A 21,706-nucleotide genomic window follows, 5' to 3' on the forward strand; every position below is an offset into this window, starting at 1 on the left:
AGGCAGTTACCGTTGTCTGTCTAGAAATCTCTAGTGGGCACCATTTTCTGTTCATTTTTAAAGAAAAGAATTCAAAGCATTTCTGAAGAATATTGTGGGTTATGCAATATCTATTTCTTTCCCCTAAAGATTTCCTTGGGTTTAAAATCTTAGCTATGCTGAAGTGTTTTAGTCTTATTTCATTTGGAGTTTTGAAAGAAGGAAAGATTTTGCTTTCTTTCTCCAGAGTTAGGCATAGGATGCTGTGATCAGGAAGTTTAAAAGGTTGAAAACTGTGGCAAATGGAAGAAAGCAGGTTCAGGTCATTAACTTTAAATAATATTTTGTTTTTTATTATATTGAGTAAAGGCAAAACCAATTTTTTTTAAATGCTGGTTTTCTTAGTTGTTGTATATTATATCAAAGAGCTCTCCTGTAGATTATTCGTTATTCAATTTATTATTTAAATAGTAGCATAAAAAAACCCCAAACTCTAAGATATACTTCCATTAAGACTTCTATTTAATCATAGATAATGATGCTGATTACAATGGGAAACACAAAATTTGACACAGTTTATATTTCGTTCCAAACCAATGTATCTTAATATTCATAATGGAGGATCAACATTCTTTAGAAGCCCAACTAGAAATGTTCCCTCTCTGTGTTGGCAAATTTAGCTGTAAAAGTAAAAGAAAGTAAAGAATTCATTTATTCTAACTTACTAACTTACTAACTTACTCAGTCACAGTTAAAATAATTTATTAATATCACTTTTATTTTTTAAAAAAGACAATTATCTCTATAATATTTAAACAATAGTTAGAGGAGCAGAATGAGGCTCCCATGATCCAAGAGGAGGCAGTTACAGACTTGCTTGCCCAGCTGGACACCCACAAGTCTATGGGGCCGGATGGGATCCATCCAAGAGTATTGAAGGAGCTGGCGGATGTCCTTACCAAACTCCTTTCCATCATCTTCCAGCGGTCCTGGCTGACTGGGGAAGTTCCACTGGACTGGAGGCTGGCTAATGTTGTGCCCATCTACAAGAGGGTTGTAGGGAGGATCCGGGGAACTACAGGCCTGTCAGTCTGACCTCAGTGCTGGGGAAAGTCATGGAACAGGTGATCTTGAGTGCTATCATGAAGCACATGCAAGAGAACTGGGTGATCAGACCCAGGCAACACGAGTATGGATGTAGCCTTCTTGGACTTCAGTAAAGCCTTTGACACAGTTTCTCACACCATTCTGCTTCAGAAGCTGTCAGCCTCTGGCCTGGATGGGCGCACACTCTCCTGGGTTGAAAACTGGTTGGACAGCCTGGCCCAAAGGGTGGTGGTAAATGGAGTTAACTCCAGCTGGAGGCCAATTACAAGTGGGGATCCTCAGGGCTCGGTACTGGGTCCAGCCCCGTTCAATGTCTTTATCAATGATCTGGATGAAGTCATTGAGTGTACCTTTAGCAAGTTTGCAGATGAAACTAAGCTGGGAGGAAGTGTGCATCTGCTGGAGAGTAGGGAGGCTCTGCAAAGGGATCTGAACAGGCTGGACCACTGGGCTGAGACCAATGGCATGAGGTTTAACAAGGCCAAATGCTGAGTCCTGCACTTGGGGCACAACAACCCTATGCAGTGCTACAGACTGGGGGAAGAGTGGCTGGAGAGCTGCACGGAGGAGAGGGACCTGGCGGTGATATTTGACAGCCGACTGAACATGAGCCAGCAGTGTGCCCAGGTGGCCAAGAAGGCCAATGGCATCTTGGCTTGTATCAAAAACGGTGTGACCAGCAGGTCCAGGGAGGTGATTCTCCCTCAGTACTCGGCACTGGTGAGACCGCACCTTGAGTACTGTGTTCATTTCTGGGCCCCTCACCACATGAAGGATGTTGAGGCTCTGGAGCGTGTCCAGAGAAGAGCAACGAAGCTGGTGAGGGGGCTGGAGAACAAGTCTTACGAGGAGCGGCTGAGAGAGCTGGGGTTGTTTAGCCTGGAGAAGAGGAGTCTGAGGGGAGACCTTATTGCTCTCTACAACTACCTAAAAGGAGATTGTGGAGAGGGGGTAGCTGGCCTCTTCTCCCAAGTGACAGAGGACAGGACAAGGGGGAATGGCCTGAAGCTCCGCCAGGGGAGGTTCAGGCTGGATATTAGAAAAAAATTCTTCACGGAAAGAGTCATCGGGCACTGGAACAGGCTGCCCAGGTAGATGGTCGAGTCGCCTTCCCTGGAGGTGTTTAAGGAAAGGGTGGATGAAGTGCTGAGGGACATGGTTTAGGGAGTGTTAGGAATGGTTGGACTCGATGATCCAGCGGGTCCTTTCCAACCTGGTGATTCTATGATTCTATGATTCAATATAATATAGTATTTAAACAATATAATAAAATGAAGCTAGGCACTGAAAATAATAAATTCTTTAACAATGTCTTTATTTTATAATCAGTTTATGGCAGTCTGACTTTTGGGGTATGGCTTTTCTTTACTTCTTTAGTTTATATAAATTTTAGTTAAAATAATCCTTGCAAGACTTTTCATTATTTGAAACAAAGTATATGGAGAATGTCAAAAAGGAGTAGCTGTCAATCCCAAGTACCATGTGGTCTGTTACTGATTTAAATTATCATTGCAATTAGCACCCAGTAAACTCAAGCTGAGTGTCTTAGTATTGCTCTGGTGAATCAATGTTTTAATTTCAGAATTCTTGAAGTATTCCTAATACTTTTCCAGTATTTTCCCTAAATTGCATGCGGTACAGATTCAATAATAGGCATTTCATGTTTGGACTAATTTATCTTCATAGGAAAAAGTAGAAAATAAACTGCCTTGGTGGAAAACTCCACCCAACCTTAACCCAGAAGCGGCTACTAATGCTTCCAAATTATAATATATTATCTTGGCAAGGACTCTTCTGTGGCAGAAAAGAAAACTGGCATAGAAGGCAAAGCAATAGATATAAATAGTATGGGAATTTTGAAGTATGACCAGGAAACTGAAAAAAGGTTGATTAATTTCTTTAATGTTTAAGTATGGGATATTCACATATTGTACTTTAAAATATCAACAGTTATATGGGAGGTATCCCCAGCGTAAGGTGAAGCAGGCGTTAGCCTGCTAAGTGTGTTTATACATCAAAGGGCAGCTTGTACCAAAAGTTTTTAATTTAGTTCTTCCTCCACCTAAAAAAGTTAAAATGGACTAAACTTCAAATTTCACTCCTCAACATGTTTTGAAAGCAATATTAAAAATGTTATGTGAAAAATACACTGGCATCCCTTGGATGGGAGGGAGGATTCACATGATGCTAATTTTTCTTTTAATGTTCTGCTTTGCACCTCATCATTTGACTAAATGATTTGGAAAAACCTTGATGTCTTTTCAAACTGTCTTGTGTGGGTGGGCAAGAGGCAAATGTTTTTCCTGAATATTTAAACACACTGGATGTTTGATTCAAGCATGACAATTAATGAAAGAGTTGCAGTACGTCTTGAGTGTAACAAACCAAATTTGCAATTAACTGTGTTGTTAACATCTCCACAGCAGTCACTTTATCATTTTGCCTTACAAATTCAGTCATCTGGGGAAGTGATTTTACAGGGTCAATGCATGGACATCAATCTCCTATTCTTTGGAGATTGCTTTAACCTTTGCGTAAAAGAAATTATTGTTCTTGGGAATTTCCTATAAACTAAACTGTAGATAAGAAGCTGGACTTGTGCTGCTTCTAAGAACGCAAGTTCTGAAAGCCCCTTTGAGAGATGCCGGACACAGGCCCTGGTAGCATGCAGATTATGAGTGTTTCATCTAAATAGAGCTTACTTTTGGCAGTGCAAAAAGTAAAACTGATTTTTACATTCCTTCTAACCAAAGAAAAGTGTACCAGGTTTTGAAATACTTAGTTTTACTTTCATGCAATCTGCCTAATTTATTGTCCAACACCACAAGAAATCTGATCTAAAAAGCCTTCTATTTCCCCAATATTTCCCACCACCCCAGTGTATGTGTTATGGTATGCCCTGTTTTGACCTGCTAAAGTTCAAGAATAAATATTAAAATCTCTTTTATTAGGGCTGGTTAAATTTGAAGTGTTTTTAAGGGCTATTTACCGATAGCCTTGTCAGAAGTCGTTATGGTTTGTGTTATTTTTTTTTCTTTAGAATAGAACAAAGAATAACTGAATGACGTAAGTGACCAAAAAGACTGGTATATTATTGCATGGCACAAATAACAAATGCTTCCTGCTGTAACTTCAGATAGCTCAAGACAGGATACCATTAATGAAGGTTATATAATTAAGTGTGTTAGCTGAGGGGTTAGATTATTTAAACTACTTTTAAAGTGTTTATTACAGTTCCAAATATAATGGCTTTTACTTTTTAATCTTTAGAACATTTTTCCCTGGCAATTTTTGTAGGCATGTATGACTGACTTTCATAAGCCTCGATTAAGTATTTCTGCTTTTCAGTTGCGCATATAACTTTTGATACCTAGTTCATGTCCATGTTGCCATGTTTTTGTATGTAATAGAATGTTTCTAAACAGTCTACTTTGGGTTCTGTGATCTGTTGTGGACAATACTTATCTTGAGTTTTAAGAGAAATCCAATATTTCAAAAGGCAATAGTAGTGTTGGGGTTTTTTTTACCTGTTGATTATAGCTTTATGTCTTTTAGTCATTTAATAATGGCTATTTTTTATGGATTGACTTCATTAATAATGGAGAGGAGTTATATCCAGAAAAACTGAAGTTTTTTGGCATGGTAGCTCAAGCCTATGTGTAGACATAGAAATCATACATAACCCGTGAAAACATTCTTTCAGCTGTTCATTGTATCAACTCATAGAAAAAAAAATGTATCCTGCTTGTAAGAACAAATAATAAACAGAATACTGTATATATAATACATACACACTTCCCAAAATCATCTGTCACATCTTATGTTCCTCAAAATTACTGAAACATGAGAATAACTTTCATTGAAAAATTTTCCTCCAGAAAACAATGTTAATTCAAGTATCATTTAATTCGAGTTTTTTTCCTACAGTTTAGGTTTAAAAAAAAAAAAAGGATTAAAAGGATGTGGGGGAAAATGTGGTAATTAATTACAGTTAACTGTAATTTCTTTTATAGAGCACATTTCAGAAAGACAGTATTTCTCCTTATAGCAATTCTGGTTTTGTTATTTTGTGGCTTTATAAGTCCTTTCAATTTTAGTTTTACCTTAATGTAGCTGTCTCATTGTTCCTTATGATCCTTTTGACTCAGGATGCAGAATAGAAAACTGCGACTCCTGCTTTAGCAGAGACTTTTGTACCAAATGCAAAACTGGCTTCTACTCGCACAGAGGCCGCTGCTTCCGAGGATGTCCCCCTGGATTTGCAGCCTTGGAAGAGCTTATGGAATGTGTGGGTGAGTCTTCTAGCACAACAGTGCTGTTGAAGGAGCTCTGTTGAGGTGGCTGGGTTCAAATGCTCATGACACCATTTTTAAGCTGATACTTCATATTTTGGTTTTTTTTAAATCAGGAAATATTCACTAATGGTTTGTGTCTGGATCTCTACAAATAGTGGTAGTAATAATAACAACAATAAATAATTTCCAAACTTTGAAATATTGCATTATTGAGAGTGCTACTCTGTTGTTCTGCATCAGAACATTCTGTCCTCTTAACTGTAAATCACCTTGTATGGAGATTTATAAGTGAAAATTTGTAAGAGTTGATGAAGGCTGATTTTTGCATTGGACCTTTAAGTCAGTGATGTACCTGTTAGATTCTCGTCCTCATAAAACTACCCACCCATTTTGCCTTTTACCAAGGCATTATATATGTTCAGGTTCCTCGGGTGGTCATGTTCAGGGTGATGGAAGCTCAAAAGGTTCTTTCAAGTTCATTAAAATATTTTTCGTTTCTACATTTTTGCCTGTTACCAGTGAAGCTTGTAAGAGGTGTTTTCTACTACTGTGTTCTTACTAATAAAAACAATATAAAAGAAAAAAGATATATTAGAAATGGAAGAATTGCTAACTTGCGTTTTCTTTTGCTTTATCAGAAGGCTGTGAAGTGGGTCAGTGGAGTGAGTGGGGAACTTGCAGCAGAAATAACAAAACATGTGGATTTAAGTGGGGCCTGGAAACAAGAACAAGACAAATTGTGAAGAAGCCAGCAAAAGACACGATACCGTGTCCAACCATTGCAGAATCCAGACGGTGTAAAATGGCCATGAGGCATTGTCCAGGAGGTAAGCATAGTCCATGCCACAAAAATCTTTATGAGCTTTTCTTAACTGAAATCCTATTTCTAACTTGAAAAAAGAGCTATTTCATCCCAGCTGAAGGGGAAATCCTGTCTCTTCTCTGCCAGATAAGGCTGAAAGGCAGCAGTACTATGACGGCCCTAATTTGTGCAGCAAGACTCCAGGGAGCAGCTCAGCATGGAAGTGATTAGTCTCTCTGATCTGTAAAACTGTGCTTTTCCTGCTATGGTACTGAGGCTTTTTCAAAGAGGTGCTTTGTGGAAGAACCATAACTGGTTGCAGTTTGAACTTCAGAATGAAAATGATAATGATGGTGGAATAACTAATTACTCTGCGCATGGCAGGACTCTTTCTGCAGATAGCACACTCGGTACTGATATGATGGGTATTTAAATTAAATTAACTTAGTTACACATGGCATTGCTGGAACTAGTAGCTGGAGTGCGTTACTTGTTCTGAATATTGTAGGTCAGGGCCAAACTAAGATAGGTGTGGTTCAAGCAGAATAATGATAGTTACCACGCTTTTCAGCGTGAGATCAGCTCACGGTAATTGGCACAAGTAGATAAAAGAAATAACATTGCTTTATCATGGTGTTCTAAGACCTAAGTAGTGATGATGATTTGAAAAAGCAAATGGAGTGTCAAATTTGTGTTCAGTTTTGTAGAGCCTTAAGTGGAGACACGTTGCTGGTAGGGAGGAGTTATTGTTATCTTTTAAATATTTAACCTTTCAGTTGTGAAGACTGAACACTTCCAGAGTTTGCAGAATTTGTAGGAGAGTTTGGTGATCAACGGGTCCATAACTTCCATACCATTTGGAATCATAGGATTAAAGAAAGGTCTCTAGTCCAAAATCCTGCTGCAAGAAGGGTCAGCTGTGAGATCAGACAAATAAAAAGGAATAAAGGGTTGCAGAATCCTGAGGAAAGCCATAGCCTGATGAATAAGCTAGAAGTGAAATAATCTTAGAATACGTACGCAAATAAGTTTACTCTGTGTTCTGGGATTACTGATTATGCCTCTTGGCTTGAACACACTGCCCATCGGTATGTGTGAAAATTATACATAAAGTTTTAGCTTACAGATTAAATCTGTGCAAGCTTCATTTTTGCATCTAGGATGTTGACACTATCTGGAAGAGAATATAAAGTTGGTTATCTGTTATGCAGGTTAACTGGTTGTTATGCACCCCTTGTCCCACTCCCTATTCTTATATGTGCATAGTGCATAGTCATAGTGGTACTGGGATGCATTGTATAACGCTGTTAATCTGCAACCTAAATAAGCTTCTCAAAGCCATTGAAGAGTGGAACCTACAAAATAAACGTTTTGGAACATGTGGGAAGGAAGAATAAAAGGTAAAAATCAAGGCTGATTTTGGCTGCCATGGTTTGTGTCTCATGGTATCTTTGAATGCAAGTCAGCTGCATCTCCATCAAGGTAGCTACGCTTACTAATGCTTGCAGCCTGCTGAGGTGGATGAGTTACTTCTAACAAACTATAAAGCACAAATGGTGTTAATGATCAGATCAGCTGGGGAAATACTTTACTGCTAAAATACAAGGAAGAAAAATGAACTTGTGTGAGATTCTACGAAATCTCCAATCAATATTTCCTTTTTTTGCTGTTCAGGTCCATGAAGTTTATCTTGTAGTGGAAAATTTGAGAAAATGGCAGAATATTTTCTGTTCTACTCCATGTGGTGGAGACTTAGTTTTTTATATAACCTGTATGTGTAGAGGGAAATATTTAATGGATGCACCAGCCAGCTTCTGTACAAACTGGCAAATAGAAGTGGATTTAGTCTTGATAAATTAGTCAGATTGCAAATTATTCAAACTGTTGTAAATAGTTTGAGAAATGTGCTGAGGTGGACCGAAACATTTATGAATGCTGTAGTCACTGTGGTGATCTGGAACGATTGACATTCAAACCTTCTTGTAGCAGATTCTCTTAAGTTGTTTCAAATTTTCTTGTCCAGCAATGTAGGTCCCTTATTAAAGATTTCGAGATTTACCTCTTGAATTTTATCCTTTCAAAGGCACAGCAGTGGGCTTTCCTAAGAGTTAGGAAATTTATTATCTATATCAAGATCTTTTATCAAATCTCTGCATTGTTTCCACTACATATCAGGAAAGTTGTTGCTGCAAATACAAATTCAGTGTGAAAGGCTTGTAGTACTCCTTTGTAACTATGGGCTCCAGTAAATACTAAAGATTACAGTCTTCTCCTGTCCTCCCATGGTGCGGAATTCACTGCCTGTGTTTTCAAAGATAAAAATAAATATGTACAAAACAACAGGTTTGAACTCTCCACACTGAATGCTGATGCTTAATACTGCTTCTGTGTCATCTTATAAAAAAATATCCAGTCTATAAACTCCTTTTCATCTCCTAAGAAACTCCTGGGAGGGAGTGTCAGTGGTGTATTAAGTGCCTAGGGTAAGTCTTCCCCAGGCCTGGATACCGCTGCGGGTGAGGAAGCCACAGAGACTGTCCTTTTTGAAACTGCTGCTTCATAGTATGTTTTAATTATGATTATATTCAGAGCTGGTCTAAGATCCCGTTCCTTCCTCATATTTAATTGAGCTAGCCAGTTTCCCAGTTCAACACTCGGAATGTTTTATTGCTTATTTAATCACTATGAAGTAGCGGGAGTCAGAGGTGCTTGTTGCAGGGAAGCTCAGACCAAGCAGGTTCTGGCTGCTAAGGAAGAGATTCTGTGTTCTAAGAACACGGCGTTTTCAATTACAGAATTTTTTAATTGAACTTCTAAACTCAAGAAATAAGAGAAAAATGTAAGGCTAGCTGTACTAGTGTATTGAAGAACTGTAATCCCTGTAAACATCAGTTGTGCGTCTGTTAATAAATCCTTTCTTCAAAGTTCTCAGCACATAAAGTCACGCAAACATGTAGGGTAAGATTTGGATTATATAGCTAAGATTGTTGTAGATTATGATGGATTAAACTGAGCAGAGGAAGTAAGGATACATTTGGTAGAACAGGATCAAATAAAGTGCTTTTGACACATGCTTTCTGCTTCTGTATGTTTTACACTTACTATTTATGGTCTACGGAAAAATTTCTGAAACAGAGTTTTAATTGCCTGCAGAAGAAGTGGGGTGAAATTCGGTTTTCCTATTAAGTACTTCAGTTTCATATTTATCAGGGATTGAGCTGTTATCCTTCTGACCATGTGGCTGTGGTACAAATCTAGTTGATGAAGAATTATCACTTTCTAGTGATAATTTGCAGAGTTGTAGAGATACAAACTGGAATGCAAGTGAAAGATTATTTCACTTCTTTCCTACTGAAGCCAGCAATATAAGAGGATACTCTAATTAATTTCAAGTATGTCACTCAGTGATGTTTTCTTATTGTCAGTACTAATTGATTTAACTGTTATTACCAGACAGGAATGTCACATTTGTGTATCTGTCCATGTTTTGTATGTTAAGCTGTGGCTTGGGTGTAACATGACTGATACTATGAGAAGTTAGATTTAGAAAAACATGCCTTGGATCATTTAGGCCACCTCCAACCTATGCTATTCTTTTCCTGATAAGAAATTTTCTCTTCAGCTAAAAAAAAAAATTTAAAAAAATTAAAAACAGTTATTGCGTTAAAAGCAATAGGACACACAACAGGCAGAAGTGTTATATGGACTGATAAATCTTGCTCTCTTGAAGTTTTCACATATATTTATTATAATTATTCTCTTTTTACTTCTTATTTTTACATGTTCCCCATGTTCACCTCAGTAATCAGTCTTCTTTTGTTTGTTCCCTTGAAGAACTTGCGGATTCCCATCATGTTTCATATTAGGTATTACACAGGCAAGCAACGCAGCTCTCTAATTCTTTTAGTCTTTCATCAGATTGCAGTTCTTGAAACGCTCTGTTACATGAATATTACTCTATGCCAAACTCTGTTATTTCTAGTACATTCACAATACTATTATGAAAGAGAGATGAAGATGAGATGTATGTCTTCAATAAATTCCTGAGCTCAAAAGGGGCAAGGTAGCAGGGTGCATCATGAAGCTACAGTGGGAGGGAGCTCTTCCCTTGACACAAGCATGTAAATGGGTAGACTTCATGCTGGTTGATTGGGTTTTGAGAGCTTTTTATGCACTAACCTTTTTTGTATTGCTGCAATAGAATTTAATACTTCTGGTAGAGCAACAGTAAAATGACCCAGTCAGACTTTCTGTCCTTACACTGCAATTATGCATTATTAATACTGCGGTATTATGACTGAAAAGACTGAAAGATAAAAGAATACATATTTAAATACATAACTATAACAAATATGCAAAGCTGCAAAATGCATGTTAACTAAGCAGTGTGAGGTTTTTTAGGCTGGTAAATTACTAGTGATATGGAAATGAGTGAGTGATGATCCTGGTTTGCAAAAAAAAAATACTTAAGGTAGGATAGACAATATTTAGAATAAAACTGTACATAAGCTTTGACAAACATCCCTATACACCTAGGGTGTACTAAAATAGCATTATTTCTAATAGAAGCCATATTACAAGTGTAGTGATGTCTAGTAGCTGTGTATTTTCCCTTTCTTTAAAAAGATATATTTTGTCCGAGAGTGAATGTTTCAAAATTTCTGGCTTTAACTTGACAACCTGCAGTAAAAAGGATCAAAACTGTTTTTATGTCCTCCACTGCCACTGGAAGTTTAGAACTACATGCATTTGTTTTCTTTTGAAACCTGTCAAAGGAAATTTGGAATTACATCTAAATATAAACAAAGGTTCATTTAGAAGAGGCTAAATGAGGGATTTTTAGTTGTGCAACAAACAAAATCATAGAATTGTTGAATAATACACGTTGAAAGGGACTTAGGGACGTTTTATAGTCCAAACTCCTGCTCAAAGTAGGGTCAGGCAAGGTGGTCTGGGTCTATATCCAGTCTGGATTTGAAGTCTGCTCAGCCTTTCTACAGAAATGTGTTGCAGTGCTTCATGGTCCGCATGATGAAAAAGTGTTTCTTTATATGCAATCTGAGCTACTGTTTTTTTTCAATTCGTCTGATGTCTGTCATCCTCCCACCATCCACCACCATGCAGAGCCTGACACTCTCTTCTTTATGACCTCCTCATAGGTAGTGTAAAGATCCATAAAACTTCTGTACTCCACACTCAATAAACCCAGTTCCTTTCGTCTCTCTTTACAGGACAAGTGCTCCATCTCCCAACCATGTTTGTGGCTTTGTGCTGAAGTCTTTGATATTTTCTTCTAACTGGGGAACCCAAAGCTGTATAAGGTAGTCTAGATGTGGTCTGATGAATGTCAAAGAAAGGAACATGATCACTTCTCTTTCTCTGCTGTCAGGCTGTATTAACAAATCAGCAGATTGAGGGAAGTGATCGTTGCTGCCAGGGCACACAGCTGGCTACGGTTTAGTTCAAGTTTTTAAGCAGAACTCCTCAGGTCCTTCCCAGCAGAGCTGGTCCCCAGCCAGTCAGTGCCCAGCCCATATTTTTTCAGGGAGTACTTCCTTCCCAGACGCAGGACTTTGTACTTGTCTTTGTTGAACTTCATGGGGTTCCTTTTAGCAACAATGAACCTCTTCTTCTTAAGCGTGAAATAATTAAAAGCAAAACCAAAATACAAACACCTCAAAACAAATGTAACACCAGGACTCAGTGAGCGATGTTTGTGGTCAGACAATTAATTTTGAGCTTTTTGACTACATCTCCACTATAGTGTTGAAAAGTTTGTAAGCCAGGATGCTTTTGAGACCTTCATTTATGCATTGCACTGGTAGTCACTATCAGTGCACAATACCTACAAACACCAGCTGCCCTTTGAGAGTCAGTGCTAGGGCTTTCTCTTGGTCTCAGTAAACATAACCACCATATTTTCTGCCTCTTGTTGGTCATGTTACGTTGCCACAAGAACATATAACCTAAGTGGCAAAGACTTATCCAGGAACAGCAAGAGGTGTGCCTTCTCCATGAAGACAGTGGAGCACTTGGCTACATTGGTCCAGTAGACTGAGCAGTCACCATCCTTGGAAGTTTCCAAGACATGACTCCCCAAAGCCCTGGACAATGTAGTCTGAATGGCCTTGATTCTGCTGAGACCAGGAAGTTGAACAGGAGACCAGCCTAGATGGGTCTGTGGCTGTGAACAGCAGAATGTGCTGTGGGTTTAGGCTGAAAGAACACTATTCTACCTGTTTGGGCTTTGCAAAATTTCTGTTATCTTCTACTGCCAATTAGAGAGAAGCTTGAGTGACAGGTCATAGGAAAAAAGAACAAAACATGTTTGTTACAGTGCTGAGATCTCTTAATTTGGCCTATTTTATTGACGTTTAAATACATGAAATTCATTTGAAATTATTCAAATTCATATTTATATGAAATATGAATATGCAGAGTATGTCTAATTTGTATAGAATACAAACTATTGTTTCATGCATTTCCAAGTTTAGCTTTAGGATTTCTTACGATGAAAGCTTAGCTGGTAGTGCTGATTTTTTAATTAACTTTATGGTTATTTCACCTGTTCACTTAATTGTTTTAATTGTCTGTGCTGAGTGCTGCTCCCTTGTAATTTTGACATCTTGCATAGGATCTGAAACATACGTAGCTTTATTTTAGGTTAATCCACTATGGCAGTCTAAGGAAACATTGAAAGATGCAGATATAGTGCTGTATTTAGTTTTTAGAGTTGCTTTAACTTTTTGAATCTTAAAGAAAATTCCAGTCTTAACTCGTTGACATTTTTGTAATTTGAGGATTTAATTCCAATTTTAGTTAAGTCATGACATAAATGTATATGACAAGTTATAGATAGAATTATCTTATTTAGAAAAGATTGTAAGTTGAGGCATGGTCTGAAGAAGGATGGTAGCAAGCAGAAAGCATTGTGGTTTTGGGAAAGATGACAAGATTTATCAACAGAAAGTTCTTACTGCTTTGGTTGGTTTTGCATGAATCCTGAAGAACTGGAATATTATTTATCACTGTAATACTGAAAACTAGGGTTTGTAAGTCTTATGAGTATTTTAAATGAGATGATACTACATAGAATTTAAAAGATCATGCAATATTTTTGGTCCTCAGTAGGCAGGTAGAAGCTGCATTAATTGTAGCTCCACTGAGAACTGGCTGTGCTGGAATATTGGTATCACCAAGAATGCTTGCGTCCTTGTCATATTTTGTGAGCACCAGTTACACTCTGTCCAAGAAGACTCGGCCTTAGCTTGTCTGAAAATGCAACCTGTAATTTTCAGTTACAAAACATAACTTAAAGCTTCTGATGGAAGAAAGGAAAAAGAAATTCAGTATCGGTAGAGAGCTTAGAAGAAGTAAACTCCACCAAAGACACTCCTTTGCACAGTGCAGACTGGGAAAGTAATAGTAATGAGCAAATATTTTTGTCAGTATTTTAGAAGGATCTAGCAAGTGGGAGCAAGAAGGGACAAGAAGAATGTATAACAGTTTAGAGGCTTTCCAGAAAACAAGAACTGTTTTATAGTGTGTCTTAACCCCTGGAGCCTGGCATGCTTGTAGTAAGTTCATTCAGGAAACAAGGTTTTGTCAACTGCATAATCTGCTGCTCTGGATTGTCAACATCTACTTCATACAGAAAATGTTGTGCTAAAAGTGTTGATTTTTTTTTCTACCCTTTAGCTGATCACATTCTGAAAGGACTGCTGCAGGTGAAAACTAGTAGTATAGGAAATCTAAATCCTAAGGAAAATGAAACTAGTAATAGTGCTCATTTCAGTGAGAATGCCTACAAGTAAACTTTAAGTATTTTAAATTAAAGCACATAGGAAAGAGGTACAGTTGTACTATCACTAGTCAATGAGTTTTTTGCCAGCATCTAAAAGAGTGCAAAAGTTGTCACCTCTGGAAATAATAAAAAAAAAATTCAGGTTGGAAAGGACTGCAAAAGATGAACCAGTCCAGCTTCCTGCTCAAATCAGGTCAACTGTGAGAAAACAAGGATTAGCTATTACTCTGACAGTCCTCAGTGATTAAATATTTTCTTTTTTTTCGGTGTAGCTCTGTTCTTCTTCATATGCTTATTTGTGAGATAACAACTGATAAATTATAGAAGAAATGGTGTTGCTTTTAATTACTTTGAAGTAAATAATATAGAAGCGCACAGCAAATTTTCATGATATTTGCATTCATTTGCACTTTGTCTGCATGCACGTACATACCTGTGTTGGAGCCCTTCTATACCTGATGCCTCTTAGATTTGGGAACAAAAGTTTGGCAGTGTACCTCTCAGCCAGTAGGTTACTTTAACTGAAATATAGCAAGAAAGTCTGATTTTTCTTTTCTGCATTAAAATATAGTATTTTTTTCTTAGAAACAAAACTCCTAAAGTGATATTTCTTGTGTGTTTGTCATCTTTCCTTCCTGCAGCAGGCATAGGAAAATCAGGAATCTGTTGTTGGAGGAGTATTCTTCTCCATGCTTTTGTATCAAAGCAGTAAGGCAAACTAAGGCATGTTGATGATGAAACATGAATAGACTATGTTCTTGCCTTAAGGCTGATGGATAACATATCTCTTAGCTCCTGACAACCCATTATGACTTGTGGGTCTTCACAGCAATAGGACAGAGATGCAGAAAGGCTACTATAAATATTATTTTTCATACAGTGTAATTTGTGTGTTATTTGGTCATATGAATGAGTATATACATGATTGAACAAACCTTTGAAATCCTGTTCTGAAACTTCCCTTGCACAGAAAATGTTTCAGCTTAATTTGATTTTTTTTTTAAAAAAATCCCCCACCAGAGCAACAAAACCCCTGAATATATGCAGAAAAGAAATTGCCTACATGTGTGCTAAGAGATTTAATAACTGTTACACATGCATTTGATTCATATTCATTAAAATGAGCTCAAGCATAAACTTCGTGTGACTTTTAAAAAATTGCTGTTATTTTTCTATAAAGTTGTTGGAAGCAGTCCATTCCTTAGTTATTTTTCTAAAGGGAAAATGGAATCCAGTTAGACTTGTATCTGAAAACTAGTTAGAAATACTTTTTATAACCTCTGTAGACTTGAACATCAGTTTGAGTAGCAGTGACTTTTAATTCTTAAACAAACTACTATCTGGCAAGGATCAACATACAGGTTTCCTTTGAAGATTTTATGGGAATGACTCGTCCTCATTGTTATTAAATTACGTCACATTGCTTGATGATCTAGATGGCTCTCAGAGCTCTATGAACACAATACGGCTGTTGAGTCATCCTCCTCTATTTTCTGTGTGTTTGAAATAAGGTCAGTTAAATTAAGCAGCTAAGCTGTTAGTTTGTTTCCTTAAAATGGGTATGGTGGATCTTGCACAGGAGGTGGGCAGCTTCATTTTAAGTCACAATGCTCTTACAAAACTCTTATGCTGTTTCAGTCCAGATAAATATTACTACAGGTTACCACTGCAATTATTAAAATTTGTGGGTTTGTGTGAATATAGTGAAATAATACATTATTTATACTGAAACTTGTAACTTAGCTTAGATAGATATAAGTAGGCTAAATTTCCTTGGAGTACTGTTGTAGTGAAGTGTGGTTTTGGTTTGATTGCTTATTTAATGGATGGGTCTGTTTTTTAAAGGTTTTAAGAGGCTTAGTTCTCTTTGACTTAAGCGGAATTTTAAAAGCATGTTTCTTTTTTAGGGCTAGAAATAAAATCTGCTAAAAGTGACCTTTAGAGGGTGCCTTTCACGACATTAGCAAAACACTTTTGTGGAAAAGGGTTGTTGTCATTCAATTTCTCTTTCAGTTTTCCTTCTTCAGTACCACTGCCTAAAACAAATCTTATAATGGACTATATGTAGCTAAGTGCAAGGTTTTAGCACAATGTATGTTATTCAGGACAATTCCAAGCCTGTGGAATTTTATGTATTGTTTCATCATGATAAGGATTATCAGGGAATTGCTGGCATTGCAGAAGAGCCAACTCAAGTGCATTTTCCTTTCCTTCTGAATATAAATTATCCTTCAGTCCTCCTTTTTAGTTAAAGTAATAGGAAATATTTTCTTGGGGAGACTTTCACATAGTTTTCCCAATCATTAAAAGGTTGAATGCACAATTTATCTATTGCCATTATTATATCTTAGACCAGATAAGTACTTTCAATGTGTGTTTCCTTGAGCCTATTGTATTTCAGAAGTAGCATGTGTATCATGTGATTCAGTATCTCCTATGTAAATTTTCTGGTTTTTAATGAATAACCGAGTAGGTACCAGAGTGTAAATCCTCATAAATGACCAGAGTGTGAGTTAGAAATGTCCCATGGCAATTATACAGTTCAGAGTTGTTTAAAAATGCTGAAAGAGAGCCAGCTGCTAATCTACATGGAAATGCAAATACTGAAAAGAGCTGTAGCTGATCCATGTGCACAGATTGAATTTGTCCATAAAACATGCTTGACAAATTTTATTGCACATGCCCTTATGAAGTAACTCCTGTTGGTTTTTGTCTTTTCCTCATTCTGAAACTACAATCCACCTGTAGGAGGAAAAGCCATATACTTACTCATTTCTGATCTCAACCAGAAGGCTGTTCTTGCACATTATAGCGTCAGCCATTTCAGTCACAGCAGAGAAGCCAGCAAACACTCACCTACCTGAGATTATGTTTTCCTCCCTGAGGATCAATCAGTAAGGCACAGTTTTATGTGTATCCTCACTCACACTGCAGGCCTGGATGTGGCAGGTCTGGAGAGCCATCTGCTTCAGGTGCAGTATGACTAGAGAACAATCAGCCTTACTCATTTTTAAGGATTCACGAAGACTTTCCTTGCACAGAAGTCTCTTCTTAAATAATAAACTATTAGGCTATACAGGTATTATTTGTTTTTACAACATCAATACAAGGGCCACATCCTGACATACTCTTGGCAGAGTTTTTGGCTGAGTGTTTCTAATACTCCTGATGCTTTGTACAGTTTATTGCTCCCACAGAACATGTACTAACAGTGTGTGTTTATATCCTGGGGTTATTTCATAAATAAAGGCAATTGTGGCTAAAGTAGAAAGATTTCAGCATACTATAATATTTAGAAAATACAGAGGATTTGTTTGCAATATTTAGATTCTGTCCGCCTCATCATCCTTGAGGATGCTATAAGAAAACACATATATGACTCTGAAGGACTGGCTTGGTGATCTCTAACCAATTAGATTCTTTGGATGTATATGTGATTACCAACTCTTAAATTATCAGTTTAAGTAGATAAATGTTTTCAGCTGAGACACAACTGGGTGCATACTCCTTCCACAGTACAATGCAAACTAAATTATCTTCTGACTTGCAGTAGTTTAGCAGTGTACATGCAGCTAATTGCAGCTGCTTGGCTGTTAAGCTAGAAACTCATTACACTGCTGTAACTTGATTGATTATGATGGCCTGTCTGTACCCTTTATAATAGCTTTCTTCTGGAGAGTCATTTTGAGTGCTCTACAGCCGGCTTGCATGATAACTGCTGGCAACCTAAGGCAGCCTAAGACGGGAGCCTCATGAATTCAGGCTGAATTTAGCAGAAATTGTTTGCTCCTGCCCCACAACCAGACATGGCAAAACTGGAAAGTAAAGACTCTTGCAAAAAAGAGGAGAAAGGAAAAAAATCTGAGAAGTAAACAGTTATGAGTTCTTCCTGTTCTTTGTCTCCAGTGGTATGTAGTTCAAGGACTCTGAAGGTGATGCCACATAAGGTAGCTTAAGAAAAGGAAACAGGTGAAGAGTTTCAGCATAAGGCTGTGCAAGAGTTAATTACCCCTGCTTTATTTATTTATTTTTTAGGATTAATTAGATCTGAGTGCTGTGCAGGTATTATGTTTTCGGGCCATGAGGTTCTCTGTGATAAAGAACTGTGTTTTGCTGGTTGGGTCCATAGCTCATGAGTGCTATCTTGGGGGATTTTTTTCTCTCCAGGGTTTTATTCTTGTCAGATAGTTATCAGAGGAGGGCTCACAAAAATTCTTGAAATGGACACTGCTCAATTCATAAATACAGCAGCTTCCAGTACTCTGTAGTAGGCCAGATTTAATTTAATTAACTTGCACCAGCTGGCTACAGGAGTCCATGGGGAATGCCAACAGAGAATGCCAACAGGGAATAGTTGGAGGAACAATCTCCCCAGCTGCTCTCGCTTGATCAAGTCACTGCCAGTGTTAGAACTAGGCTGGGGTCACCTGCACACTGTTTTTTAAGGATATGTTGTAGAAATCCTTCACAGGCAATTTCTAGATATACCGGCATCCTCACCTCTCATGGGCAACAAAGAAGGAGGCAAATGGAGAAAAAGATTTGCTGCTTTTTTAATAATATGTTTTGCTTTTGTAAGAAAGTTTTTAGAGCTGTTAGAGATAATTTTGTCTTAGATTGGAAACTTTTCACACCACTCATTCCCATGTTACTTTTTGCTTTGCATCTCAAAGGTGAATAAAAAGAACTTCCTCTTGAACAATTTGAATTCCAAGTTCATTCTGAAGAACTACAAATGTGACTGTAGATAATGTTTGGAAAAGGAGTGGGAACACAAACAGATAAAAAAAGCAGTAGAAAACAAGAACTGCTCATGATGAACAGGGCATCCCTACTCTGCATTGATGTTAAATGATATTATAGCCTCACACGGAAAATTGGTAGTTTTAGGTAATTTTCTGGGCACAGTCTTAAGAGTGAATTAGCCTAAAATGAGTGGTAACGTGTAAAATAGCTGTGCAATACCACAGAGTTAACTCAGTAATGTACTTGTGTCAGTATAACATTCTGTACCACATGATTAAGCATAAAAGTAATATTAACACAATACTGCACCAGTATATTTGGTTCCCAAAGGAGGTCCTTTATGTCTTTATCCCGTAAGTCATCTCTGTTAAACATATTTATTTTGTATGTCGAAACTGGTACAGCTTAAATTCTGAAGGGGCCCCCAAAGTCCAATATAAAGTTTCTTCCACTAAATTGGGATTTTACAGAATCTTTGCCATTTAGGGTGAGAGTTTATCAGTTTGTTTCTTTATGCAGCATGAACCAGGAAGAAGGCTATTTGAGCTCAAATGAAGGCTGAGTTTATACAGCCTTACATATCATCTCCAAGTGTGACATTTTAATCTTGTGTTGCGTACATCTATTTGCTGCATATAAATATTGCAGGCACAGTAGCAAACTGTTAGCTCATCTTTTAAGACTATTCCTTTGAGATCTTTCTTCTTGTAAAACCTGATTAGCTTGGCTGTTCATATATTTGTGTATTTTAAGTCTTTTTACTCAAATTATAATTTATTTGTTTCCTATGAACATTCCGCAACATTCTTAGCTGATCAGACATGTAAGTCCAACATGTAAGTTCTGCGAACCTGGTACTAAGTCAGACTGCTGGAAAGCAGAGAAGCTTTCAGGTATCCAGTTACAAAGAGCAGCAGCAGCAGGACACTGATAAGAGCAGATGCTTTACAGCACATCATATTTATGAAGAACCTTGTTTAAGGAGCTCGAACAAGGGGCATGACTTTTGAGCACCTATGTTTGAGTTGCACTTATCATGTAGCATAAACGTCACGGGTATTTCCAATGACATTAATATCCTATGATAACACCATGACGCACATAATAGTTAACTCCTGATGAAAATGGCAGTGAGCCCTTAAATTATTCTGCTTCTCCGTCAGATACAAATGTGAACATCTTGAATGGGTAGCCAATTGTACTTTTTGTAGAGTTCATCACAGTAGAAAGAGTACTGTAAAAACTGTCAAATTTTTGCTTAATTCATTGCTTTTAAAGTTGCACAAGGAAACCTTAGCTTTTGACTAGATGCAAGTGCCAGGCAGCTTTGATTAGATCTAGTGTAGAATAGGAGTCACAGAATGTTTGGGTTGGAAGGGACCTTAAAGATCATGGTAGACAGCTTAACTGTCTTGAAGCTTGATTGCATTTAGCTGTAATACTATAGTATCTTCAATATTGACAAAAGTGCTACAGTTATCTTCTATTTAAAATGACAAATGCCTGAAGGGTTTCTAAAACAAAGCTGGTTAAAAACTACCACAAAGAGGTTTAAACTCCAGCTTTGTATATTTGCTCTTGTTTTGTGGACCACATTATTTTGTTACCTTCTGATTTACCATCTGTTCCTTATAACATCTAAACTAGAAGAAACGACTTTTGTGAGACCTAACAAAGAAAACCCACAGTTTGGCAAAATATAGAGAATACATTTTAAGCTTTGAAAAAGATTGTACAGGAGAGACAGTAAAAATCAATTTACAACTCTGCCATGTAGCATTAGGAATGACATAGAAGAAGGACTGAGTGTATTTATAATGGAAGAAAAGAGATTATATCTGTTAACCAATGGCTGAAGACATTTCTGGGCTGTAAAAACTCCCTGGGTAAAAACTACCTACTGGGTAAGTCCTGCAGCAGACTTCAAATCATGCTGGTTAGAACATTCTGGTTCAAATCAGCTCTGGTTAGACAACTAAAATAGTTGTTAAAATTTCAAGCTCTAAAAAAAGCTGAGTCATATGTCTTTTCAGAATAATGATTTTCAGGTGAAGTATGTTACGAAATAATAATGTATTGATTTTTTCTTAATTTTCTTCCAGCCATCTGAATTATATTTTTCAGGGAGATAATAAAGGAAATTCCCTTTCTTTGGAGGGGAAGACCCCCTTTTATTATAATGTCATAGGTTCACAGTATCTTAAACTGTGAATTAAGCTTACAAAGCGTTCACATCTTGTTTTTTTGGGGTGAGATACTTCTCTGGAATAAGTCAGTGTTGTTCTACAGGTGAGTTCCTATTGATCTCTCATAGAACTGATGAGTGTGAGCTAGTTGATGGTTATTGCCAAAAGCCAGCCATTCCATCAAAGCCAGCAAATTTTGTTGCTTTATTGTTTTAAATGAGAAGGAATTCTGGCTGTTTTGTGATCGTGACTTGTTCCACAAAGTAATGAGATCTCAGAACTTAAAAGTGAATCTAAAATAGGAGCCGAAATATAACTACAGTCCTTCTCTTTTCATTGAGCAATTTTGGAACCTCTCTAATTCAGGGATAGTTGTCCTAGAAAAATGATTGAAAAGAAAAAAAAAAGATAAAACCAGCTGATTTTTTTTTTTATGCCAGACAGTTGTCATCATCTCTGTATTGTCTTTCAGGTCTACTAATACAGGGTGTGAATATATTGATAGGGGCGTGTTTTTGTTTTATCATGTGAATCAGAATTTCATCTAATTATGCAATTAACTGTGTAAACTCCTTAGAACTATTCAGTATGTGGTAAAGACATCACATCAGCTCACTAGCAATTTAATTATTTTGTCTCTGTGCCACTTATACCAGCTTTTCTAATGGTTTTCTTCTAAGACAATAATAAATGAGTAGGGGAAGGCCTTTTTACTGATAACAGTGTGATGTGGAAAATTTTGGCTCTTCCCTCAATCAAAAATGACGGATTTTTGAAAGGCACTTTT

General features: G+C 37.3%; 1 protein-coding gene across 3 annotated transcripts in view; it reads left to right on the plus strand.

Annotated features, from left to right (window-relative positions):
• RSPO2 (R-spondin 2) overlaps positions 1-21,706 on the plus strand; it is a 110,197-nt gene that overhangs the window by 61,820 nt on the left and 26,671 nt on the right. For 2 of the 3 annotated variants that reach the window (XM_054060398.1, XM_054060400.1), the window contains 2 exons: positions 5,235-5,378; positions 6,020-6,208. In XM_054060398.1, coding sequence (XP_053916373.1) covers positions 5,235-5,378; positions 6,020-6,208 — 333 coding nt within the window. The remainder of the gene's footprint in view (positions 1-5,234; positions 5,379-6,019; positions 6,209-21,706) is intronic. The other variant, XM_054060399.1, reaches the window with a different exon arrangement.

Source organism: Cuculus canorus, chromosome 2 (assembly GCF_017976375.1).
Source record: "Cuculus canorus isolate bCucCan1 chromosome 2, bCucCan1.pri, whole genome shotgun sequence".
In the NCBI taxonomy this organism is placed as follows: Eukaryota; Metazoa; Chordata; class Aves; order Cuculiformes; family Cuculidae; genus Cuculus; species Cuculus canorus.